The sequence below is a fragment of the Cornus florida genome, unplaced genomic scaffold (genome assembly GCF_030987335.1).
Source record: "Cornus florida cultivar Cherokee Brave unplaced genomic scaffold, ASM3098733v1 CherokeeBrave_3.0.0_Hap2_Chr09, whole genome shotgun sequence".
Classification (NCBI taxonomy): Eukaryota; Viridiplantae; Streptophyta; class Magnoliopsida; order Cornales; family Cornaceae; genus Cornus; species Cornus florida.
The window spans coordinates 42,680,856-42,691,721 of record NW_026775579.1 but is presented as its reverse complement, the minus strand read 5'-3'; the positions used below and the strand labels follow the sequence as shown (position 1 = coordinate 42,691,721).

The window sequence follows — 10,866 nt, the reverse complement described above, 5'->3', positions numbered from 1 at the left end:
GTCAATGGAAACATTTGGAATTTGATCACTTTTTTCACTATTGCGAGAGCTGCCATGACACAAGCTGCAGAAACATTGGTGATTAGAGTCGCAAAAGGAATCCATTTCAACAAGCCTGCCCTTCCTAAACCACGTCCATTGAGTCGAGCTAACAACCAACACCTAATCCACACATGCAAGGCAGCCACAGCTGAGTTCCAATGCTGCCACTGTCAAATTTTTTCTTCATTGAAGTCCCACTCACACCCCATAATAATCCTAGCATCAGTACCAGCACCACCATAAATTCCAAATGTTTCCATTGACAAAATATGTATTATATTGCTTTTATGGTAGAAATTTTCTGGCACTAAAGTCGCATTCTTTTCTTGCAGACTGAAATAAAATTGCTTTTGTGTAAAATGTAAATGATAGAATTTTGGGTAATTGCATTGTTATGTGGATAGTGATCATATAAACCAACATCTTATTCATTTTGCAGCTGTCTCATTCTTTTTCTTGTTCTTTCTCCCACATGGGCTAGAAGAAAGTTGGAGCCAGAATGCATTAACATGTGTGAAGTTATGTTCAAATTGAGATATTTTCTTTATAGATTTGGTGTTTCGTTCTGTAATTCAGCTATAATTTTGTTCTCTGATTGCGTATTTACAAAAGATTGTGCATAAGGGGCTTTTACGTTTGATGTAAAATATGATTACTTAATGCACTATCAGTGAATTCATTATTTATTATGGTAAAGTGCCAAAAAAAAAAAAAAAAAAAAAAACCGAATGTGCAAATATGTTCAAAAAAACCCTTCTACATCTTTCAAATTGAGCAAATAAGGACAATTTTTCCATTTGAAGATTGAAATACTTAAAATGCTCTCCAAACAAAATAAAAAAATGAATAATAAAAAAAAAAAAGCAAAAACAAAACAAATAAATAAAATAATAAAAAAAGAAAGGCATTTTTAATTTATTTTAACAAAAACTCCCCCAAAAATTTATTTTTATTTTTTTAGAAAAAAAGAAAAGAAAAATCTAAAATTCCCTTAGGGGTATTTTGGAATTTTTATTAAAAAAAAAGGTCAAAATTGTTGACCAGAGGGTAGTTTGTTACAAATTTGCAAAATATATGAATTTATATGCATTTTTTAAAAAATTGGAGTGTTTCTTGCACATTTTTTACATATCAATTTTTTTTTTTTTTTTTTTTTTTTTCTGCTTTGGCTTTACCCTATTTACTAAAAACTCATTCAAATAACTTTCTGAAGGACAAAAAAAAAGGTGGAAAATATATTAGTATTATTCACTACTAATTTTCTATAAGAAATTTGGTTTGTTTATTCCTTAAAAAAAAAAAAAGAAAAAAGGAAAAAAAATCTTTCCCGCTTTGGCAGTAGGGCTATAAATCAAACAATTATACTTGACATTCACGATTGACTCGATTAGAGACTCGTGTGGTTGACGAGTAGTTGACTCAAATGAGGTTGACTCGTGAGACAAATGAGTCAAATTTGATTAAGTTTTGAAACTGATAAGTTTATGAAGTTTCGATGAAATATTGAAGTTGTTAATAATAATTTTGAAATTATATTAAAAAAAAAAAAAAAATCAAAGTACTGGAGATCATCTTACATTTGGCTTAATTAGAGAAATTGAGGTTGACTAGAAACTTGTTTCTTGGTTTTGGAAAATTGACAAGTCAAAATTGATCAAAATTTTTAGCAGAAAATGAGCTACTCACCATTTTTTGTATCCTATGTCTAAAACGTTCAAACAAGGAGACTACGAAGTATGAACTTTTTCTGTATGTATTTGGTTGTTGATGAAAAAAAAAAAATAAAAAATAAATAAATAAAATCAATACTCTTAGACCTCATAGCTCAAACTTTCAAAGACAACCAAATCAAAATTCCCTCGTATTCTTTTTCATTTCAAAGGAGGAGAAGAGAAGATATCACTTGAAGGAAGAGTTTTAAAATTCCTTCATTTTCAATCTAAATGTAATAACAAAAATATAATTTGATTCATAGATTCAACCAAATAAAAGAAAACCCCAAATTTACAATCCAAAAGCTCAATCCTCTTTTCACCCATGCAATTCAGATTTCAAATACAAAAGGTTCCAAAATAATAATAACTATAGTTAAGGGCTTTGTAGTATAGTCGTATTTTCCCTCTATCTTTTAAAGTAGATAGTGGAAGTTCGAATCCAAAAGAGTAAAATTTTCAGTATTTTTATGAAATTTACCACCATTAACTTAAAAAGACACGCAACAGACAAAGGATCTCCACACCCAAAGGCATACCAAGCCATCCGTATCATCCAAAGACACAACGAATCGATGAGAACATGGCCCAAAAGCCACTGCCTTGTCCCATTTATTGGGCCTTGCTTGAGTGTCACCAAGTTGGATTTGGCGTATTAAGCACCTGATGGGCCTGATCATTTATAAACTGTTATCCAAAGCCCACTCCACCACCGTCAAAAGAATAGTGGTTCAGTTGGCAACTCAACAACAATTTTAAAATTGGAGAGACCCAATTTTAAGGATGCTCCATATGTATTTTCAAGCAGCGGGGCTTAAACCCACCGACTCCACCGACTCCACCTGTGTTGTCCCCCTAATTTGGCAGAAAGAAAAAATAATAATAATAAAATTCAAAAATTTAAATAATGAGAATAAAAAGTTTAGAAAGTTCAGGACGAGGACACGGTGGCTAATAATTAATTTTCATTACGTAAATCAAGGAGGTTGCCGTCTCACTATCGAATACGCTTCTTGTTTTCCGTTGTAAACCCGTTTTCGTTTTTCAATAATATAATGTATAGTTTTCAAGACGAGGTTCTCTTTGTCGATTCGATTTGGGTTTTGTTGGTCATCCAAACAACCCACAATAACCAAACTTCTCTTCTTCTTCTTCTTCTTCTTTATGGGTCGTGTTGAAGAAGAATGAGTTTTGAAATTTGGGTCCTAATCTGCTCTAGCTGCGACCGCCTGTTGAGGGTTCCTATTCATGGTACTTTCTCTCTCTAAAATGTGTTTTCTCATTTTTATTATGTTGTCTTTTTGAGGAGTCTGTTTTTTTTTTTTTTTTTTTTTTTTTTTTTTTTTTTTAAATATGCATGAAGAAGTTCAATCATTCAGATTGGAGTGGTTGTGGTGTCCATTCGTGGAGGACATTGCTCTCATAATCTTTTAGCTCTATATGTGTTTCTATAGAATCTTTTTGCTCACATGAGAATGCTTGATTAATCTAATCATAGAACATTTTATAGTCTGTTGGGTGTGTAAAGCATGACTTATCTCACTATCCCAGGATTTAACAAAAAAAAAAAAAAATTGATTTCTCTCTCCAACATTGAGTCTTCGTTATCGGGGATAAATCACAATCCCCTTTTTAAAGTTTTATTTATTTATTTATTATTATTACTTTTTACATTTAGTTTCAAAACAGAGATCAACTTTATAGAAAGATCATGTTGTTAAAATTAATTTGACAAGTAGGTGCCACCAACGAAGTTGAAGAAATTACCAGTTGTTCAACATTTAAAAAGTGACTTACAGTCACATCATCTATTGTTGTAAGATCATATTTCAGGACTTTTAAGGAACTTTTTTCAATTCTTTGAACTTATGGCACTGAGAAAACAACAACTTTGAAAAAACTTTCTTTCGGTAACTATAACACAATTTAGTAATAGTGAAAAAAAAAAAAAAAAAAATGCAAATTGTATCTTTTATATTATTTCTTTTATTTTTTCTTAATCGACGATTGTTTGCATGCTGTGTCTATTTTAATGGACAGTGATGCATTGGAAAATGGTATGATATGAGTAATTATCGATTGATCTATTTGCACAGCCGTTACACTCATGACTCATCATTGATTTTTTTATGTATAAGATACTTTCCTATATGTACACACACAAACATATGTTGTTACTTTATAAAGTTTATTTATCTATTCATTTATTTATAAAGTAACTCATTTTATATAGTTTTATTTATCAGATACTTTCCTATATGTTACTCATTTTATAAAGTTTTATTTATCTATTCATTTATTTATTATTATTACTTTTTACATTTCGTTTCAGAACAGAGATCAACTTTACAGAAAGATCATGTTGTTAAAATTAATTTGACAAGTCGGTGCCGCCAACAAAGTTGTTCAACATTTAGGCTCCGTTTGTTTCGATGTAAAATATTCTTTTTAGAAGATATTTTTCTTTTTCAGGTAAAATATTCTTTTACTTTTACTTTTGTCGGTGTTTGACAAAGGTCTACGTTGAGATTAAGGTCGAGTCCATCGGGCGAGACATGTAAAATAACTTGTCGAAAATTGATGAATAAATTATTTTTATTAAATTTTAATATATTTTTTCTTCGTAAATATAAAAAAATATATTTTTGAAAAATATTTTACGTCCAAACAAACGGAGCCTTAAAAAGTGATTTTCAGTTACATCATCTATTGTTGTAAGATCATATTTCAGCGCTTTTTTTAAAAATCAAATTGTATCTTTTATATTATTTCTTTTATTTTTTCTTAAGCTACGATTGTTTGCATGCTGTGTCTATTTTAATGGACAGTGATGCATTGGAAAATGGTATGATATGAGTAATTATCGATTGATCCATTTGCACAGCTGTTACACTCATCATTGATTTTTTTATGTATAATTTTAATTGTAGATGTAACCACTGTCTAAATTATTATCACACACACGCATATATATATCAAGATTGACTTTTTGTTATAAAAATTGGGCTGATGGCATCACCTTCTGTACTTTTGTTAGTTTTCATAAATGGAGTAGCTGAAAATAGCTTAAACTGCTAATGATCACATCAATCTGATTGTAACTTTATCTTGTTAATTGTTAACGATGCAGTTCCATTGCTGTTGCGTGTATTATAAATTGCAGGAGGAATAAAGCTTCAGCTACTCTTGTACAAAGATTATGGATCGTGACACTAATGACTCAGACCCCAGGCAAAGCAAGCCTTCTGGTCAGACAAGCCGTGGAGGTTCTTTGAGAAGGCATTCTTTTCATTTAACAAGTGTTGTCCCATGTCAAATAGATGATGATGCCAAAAGTGAGAGTGTTTCAGAGGTAGGAGATATTGGGGATCGGTCTTTTAACAGCAATAGGTACAATGGAAGTGGCAGGCACCACTTCTTTGCTGATAATACCGTCTCCCCTTTATCGCCATTACCAGCGGAAATTGTATCTCCTCTTTCCATCGGAGACATAAAGCAAGTGAGATATCACCCAACATTATTATTATTATTTTTTTTGTTTGATGGAAATTGGTGTGAAAGAGATGTATAGATGGGGCTTATGGTTTTCCACTTCTATTTTCATGTTTGCCGATCATATAACTGTAATATTTAGAATTGTTTCTTCTATAATCAGATATATGCAGGTGACTTATGTGTGACATGTTTCTCTGTGCAGGAGACTAAGAGAGATCTTCCAGGGGCATTGCAGTATATTATATGCCTCGTTCATCTTTCTGTTTTCGGAATTTTGGGGGTATGTTGCTAACAATTTAATTTTTTGGGGCTTTTTTTTTTTTTTTTTTTTTTCCAAGAGAGGCACTAGCATCACAATTTTCATTTGGATCCCAAATGCGGTCTGCTGATTTCCTTGTATGACTATTGTATCTCTGGGCCACTTTTTGTTTTGAACTTATAAGTTAGTCTCATTCTTGCCTGAAATTATTATTATTATTTTTTTCCTAATCTCAATCAGTTTTGTACTTGCTATGCCCTTCTTAGTCAATACATGATTTGATCCATGTAGCCCACACTTAATTGTGTACAATTTTCATGATTCGAAAATGTATCTTCTAATTTTGAATAATTGTTAATAATTTCAGGGTTAATTCTTGCTCGTCTGCCTCCCTAACCATGAATTTTGAATAATTGCTAATAATTTCTACGATTTGTTCATGCTGTCCACCGATATTCTGGAACTTTATACTATTGTGGTGCCTAGTAGTTCTTGCCATGTTAGTCAGTTCTCCGGTGAAGCTTGAAACTATTTTTCATTGACAAATTATTTTTTTATTTCATATAACTGATTTATGTGGAATAAAGTACTGGACTCTCATTGCATTTTAGTTAAACAATGTTAAATCTTCCTTCTCATATACAGATCATGAAAGAAAGAGAACTTATTGCGATAGCTTTATCTCTGTTAGATCCTATATCTTGGTAGTTAAGGTTGTGGTTCGCTAGTTGGTAGGATAAACAATTCTATCACATTGGATGATCGAAACGCATAATCTGACAATGTAACGTGGTGTTTCTTGTAGAAGTATATATCAGTCTCTAATTAGACTTCCATGACTTAGTTGAATGGTTTCCATGGGAATAATTATGTTCTCTTGATGTCGTTTGTTTTGAAACTCTTTCTTTTTTCTCCCTTTAGTGGTTTTCCTTTTCTCGATTATGTTTTTTTTTTTTCTGTCTCTGTGTTTTTCTTTTAGCAAGCCATACACATTATTTGTGCTTTTCAATTGGTGTATGGCCAATGATTATGTTGTTCTCATGTTTATACACGGTAAATTATTTGAAGTGGTCCATCTGGATTTGATGTGGTGCTTATGATGCCTTCTTATTCAGCTTTCGCGGCCTTATTAAGCTTTAATATTGGCATCTTTCTATTAGCCAGACACATTATATGTGCAATATTTGTTTGTTCTTGGCAATTTGACGACTTTAGAAAGATCAGATACTGGTGATATTACTCTTATTGATTGAAGATTGCAGTTCTGTATTGAAATTAGTGCATATATTAATTGACATGGATATTTGTGTAGCTTCTGTATGAATTAATACACAAGGCACTTACTTTTTCATGGAACTTTTTTGTTTTTATTTTTTATAGGTTTTAACAAGGTATTTACTGCAAAAGCTGTTTGGTCCTGGAACTGTTGGTGCCACAGGGAACTATAGCTATATGTACCTCGATCTTCCTTCTAATATGGTTTCTCTCTCTCTCTCTCTCTCTCTCTCTCTCTCTCTCATAGACACACATGCACACTGCACGCTCACTTATTGATACTCTTAAAGAATGGCAATTTAAGTTATGTTTAGACTACTGTATTTATGCTATCCCATCATAATCCGATAATCTGATCTGTTAAGGGTGTAATTTTTTGTTTAAAAAAAAATAATCTCAAAAAGTGAATAGCAAACAATGATTATTAAAGAAAAAAAAAAAAAAAAAAAAGAGAAGTCAGGGAAGGAAAATAAAATATGTACAAAAAAATAGAAATTGGGTATTTGACTTTTTATTAAAGGAAGAATCAATAAAGATAGACAAACTAGAGAGTGGAAAGAAGAAGAAATAATAATAGCATTGTATAATATATTTATAGCATATTATATATTATCTTGGATCAATCGATTCTAATTTATGTATGCTTTGCATGTCCTTTCACTTTGAACATTATTGTTTCACCGCTTATCTAATTCAGTTGTTCTCATGAGTATTATGTGCAATCTTTTAGGTTGGTTCATTCTTGATGGGGTGGTTTGGCGTTGTTTTCAAAAGGGATATTGCCGAAGTTTCAGATTTTTTAGCCATTGGACTGACAACTGGTTACTTGGGAAGCCTTACAACTTTTAGCGGTTGGAATCAAAAAATGCTTGACCTCAGTGTGGAAGGCCAATGGGCTTTTGTTCTCCTCGGCTTTCTTGTAGGTAATGCCACATTTTGCAAGAATAATTTACACGGGGGTATAGAGTATCTGGCAAATATAAGTACATGATTTGACTTTGAATTTTATGTGGTTCATCTTCTGCTTGGTCCCTCTCAGATTTTCAACAACTAACAATCCCCTATGTAGCTCATTCATTCAGTGTAGAATCATATTTTTTGCTCTTATTCTTTTCGCAGGTTTAATTCTTGTTTTCGGATCCATCATTATTGGGATCGACTCAGCCAAGGGTTTCAGGTGGCTTCTCAAAAGATTGAACAAAAGTCCAGAACAGGGCATCTGTAACACCAAAAGAAATTGGAAGGTGAACAACTGCAAGCGTCACTTGGCAGTTTTGGTGGTGCTGGTACTGATGCTAGGCTTGTTATGGGGAGTGAGTGGGACTCTACTGAAGAAAGAGTTTGACAGTGGCAGCAGTGGAGCTCAGCTGTGGTTGGCTTGCATGGTTGGACCACCAGGTGTGTGGATTAGGTGGTGGTTAGCCCGACTCAATGGACGTGGTTTAGGAAGAGCAGGCCTGTTGAAATGGATTCCTTTTGGGACACTAATCGCCAATGTTTCTGCAGCTTGTGTCATGGCAGCTCTTGCAATAGTGAAAGAAGTGGTAAATTCCAAAATGTTTCCATTGACGATGTTGCACTGTCTCCCCTTCCCAACTTGCTTCCCCTGCACCCTTCTCATTTCCCTTCACTACACAAACATGCGTGTGTAAAAGCCTTGGTTTTTATTAAATACCAAATGGAGCTTGTCAGCACAATCTATAAGCTTGCAATACAATAGAATATAGATAAATCTGATGAACATGCATGTTGGTTGTTCTTTCCAAATTACTGTTTAGAGTCTTGACCGTTTTCTGCACTCCACTATGATCAAGGATAAAACTTGCAAATATTAATATGACTTGTAGTTTGAAGATATTTTATTTGTTTGGCATAGGTGAACACTAGGACTTGTGATAATGCTGCAACTGGCATCCAGTTTGGGCTGTTGGGTTGTCTTAGTACTGTTTCTACTTTCATTGCGGAGTACCATGCAATGAGAGAAAGCAAGCAGTCGTGGAGAGCATATGCATATGCCCTGATTACAATAGTTACGTCGTTTGTTTTGGGGACCCTTATATATTCTACACCGCATTGGATCGGGGATACAAGTAGTGTTGACTCTGCCTTCACCTAGGCTCAAAAAAGTTGCTGCATAAGGAGTCTGGTGCAGAATTAACTCAATCAAGATTGTTGATGCTCAGGATATTGCAGAATGCATCTGGTCTTATCTACTGAAAGTTTATGCTAATCTAGTGAGGTCAGATCCTGCCCTAGTCTATTACTCTTATGGTTAGTAATAAACCATCTCTGAAATTTTCTGCACTTAACGTTGCATTTTTTACTCGAAGAATATATGCTTTTCTTTTCGATTTTGAGTATGACATTTCTTTTTGTGTAAAAATGTAAATGATAGAATATATTTGGTGTTCCCTTGTCCAATTCAGCTATAATTTTGTTATCCGATTACCTATTTATAAAAGAGATTTTATAGGTAAGGGGCTTTTCATGTTTGATTTGAGAGATGATTTACTTGAAATAAAAAGTACTACCAGTGAATTCATATTTGGTATGATGAATGAATCAGCTATTACAGAAAGCCTGTCTTGGAAATGAAGAGGAGCTCATCTCAGCTCCAAGCAATGCGAATATCGGCCACAGAGGAGAAGAAACGACCGGGCATGGACAAGGGGACAAGTGATTTATAGGATTTGAGCGGCATACGCTGAAACGTCACTCCCACATTCTTCCCACCTTCCGGTTTCGCTTTTTTGCCTCAGTTGGGATCAAGAGCCGGCAGTGGAGGCTGCTGAGAAATAAAGAGAGCATATTTTAACTTTTAGTTTCTTTCTCTTTCTTGCTTGAGTTATGAAGATGCAAGAAAATGGTTCTCTATATTAGGAAAGAATCTTCTTACACTTCAAACAAATCATCCCCCTCAAATTCTCTCTTTCTATTTATAGAAGTCTACATTTGCCTTAAAATTTCTCGCGGCTTGGTTTCCTGTTGGGCCATCCCACCACAAAGTTAGACCCGATACCAAAAGGATTGGACTAGGAAGATGTTGGAATTTCTTCCCGAATGGGTGGGCTGGGCCGGATCCCGCCCAGTCGGATTTTATGCCCCTTCAAGTTTCTTTTTCTTTCTTGGAGTTTGGAAAAAAAAGATTATTTAGCCACAAAAAATGGCATTGCATGGAATACCCCTACAGCTGGAGAAGAACTTTGCAACCATATCGTCCGTGTAATACATGTGCTCGTGTTCGCACGTGCATTGAATGAGCCCGTTGGATGGTGCAAGGGGCGCAAGAAAGTTTTTGTCCTACAGCTGATGGTTTGTATGGGTCTTTTGTTCTTTGTCAATTTTTTCTGTTTGGATCATAGGCCTAGTCTGTTATGAAGAAGATAAATAGATTTTGTGATTGCATTTGAAGGAATGATTTATGTGATTATTCAAAACTTTGGCACTCAAATTCAAGCCAGAGATGCTGTTATATCAGGATGTAAGATGTGCCAATTTTGGGCCTTATAGTACCAAATTAAAGCAATCCATTTATTCCTCTACTTTCAGAAAAGGTCATGCCTTGTTTTTTTAATGGTTTAGCTCACATTACCTTTCCGTATAAGAATGACTTGACATTATATTTGGGAATATTGAATCGGTATTTTGAATTTGAAATTGCACCAAATTTAAATTAAAGTCTAAATTTTTTTTTTTTTTCAGTTTCAATCATAAGGCAACGATTTAGTGCTTCTAATGAATTTTTTTTTTGAAAAAGAAAAAATTAGGAATTCAAAAAGAATATAATTGCCAAATAAGTTTGACTGATTTGAATGTGCCTTCAATGGTTTCAATAACTCATCTGAGCGTACTTTTTATTAAATAAAAAAAAATAAAAATAAAAAATAAACTGCAACAAAATAAAATTTTAAAAAATAGAACACGAATATGTTAAGAATACGTAATAAAATAATAATATATATTTTTATTGTATATAAAAAAGTTTACTTTTCTACATTTTTATATATATATATTAATAAATATAACTCATTTAAATTAGCCCACTTGCACCATCTTTCTTTTCAAAAACATAATTCCAAATTC

General features: G+C 33.2%; 1 protein-coding gene across 1 annotated transcript; it reads left to right on the top strand.

The window, feature by feature from the left end:
• Positions 1-4,894: 4,894 nt before the first annotated feature.
• LOC132273755 (fluoride export protein 1-like) lies at positions 4,895-10,485 on the top strand. Its single transcript, XM_059774805.1, has 6 exons — positions 4,895-5,253; positions 5,452-5,529; positions 6,889-6,987; positions 7,514-7,706; positions 7,903-8,327; positions 8,660-10,485. The coding sequence occupies exons 1-6, from the start codon at positions 4,954-4,956 to the stop codon at positions 8,897-8,899; spliced, it is 1,335 nt and encodes a 444-aa protein (XP_059630788.1). The 5' UTR covers positions 4,895-4,953; the 3' UTR covers positions 8,900-10,485.
• Positions 10,486-10,866: the final 381 nt, after the last annotated feature.

Excerpts from the sequence above, each read along its gene's own strand:
- LOC132273755 (XM_059774805.1), top strand. The coding sequence starts at position 4,954 with ATGGATCGTGACACTAATGACTCAGACCCCAGGCAAAGCAAGCCTTCT. Across the intron at positions 5,254-5,451 it reads CCATCGGAGACATAAAGCAA|GAGACTAAGAGAGATCTTCC; the intron begins GTGAGATATCAC and ends TTCTCTGTGCAG. Across the intron at positions 8,328-8,659 it reads TTGCAATAGTGAAAGAAGTG|GTGAACACTAGGACTTGTGA; the intron begins GTAAATTCCAAA and ends TGTTTGGCATAG.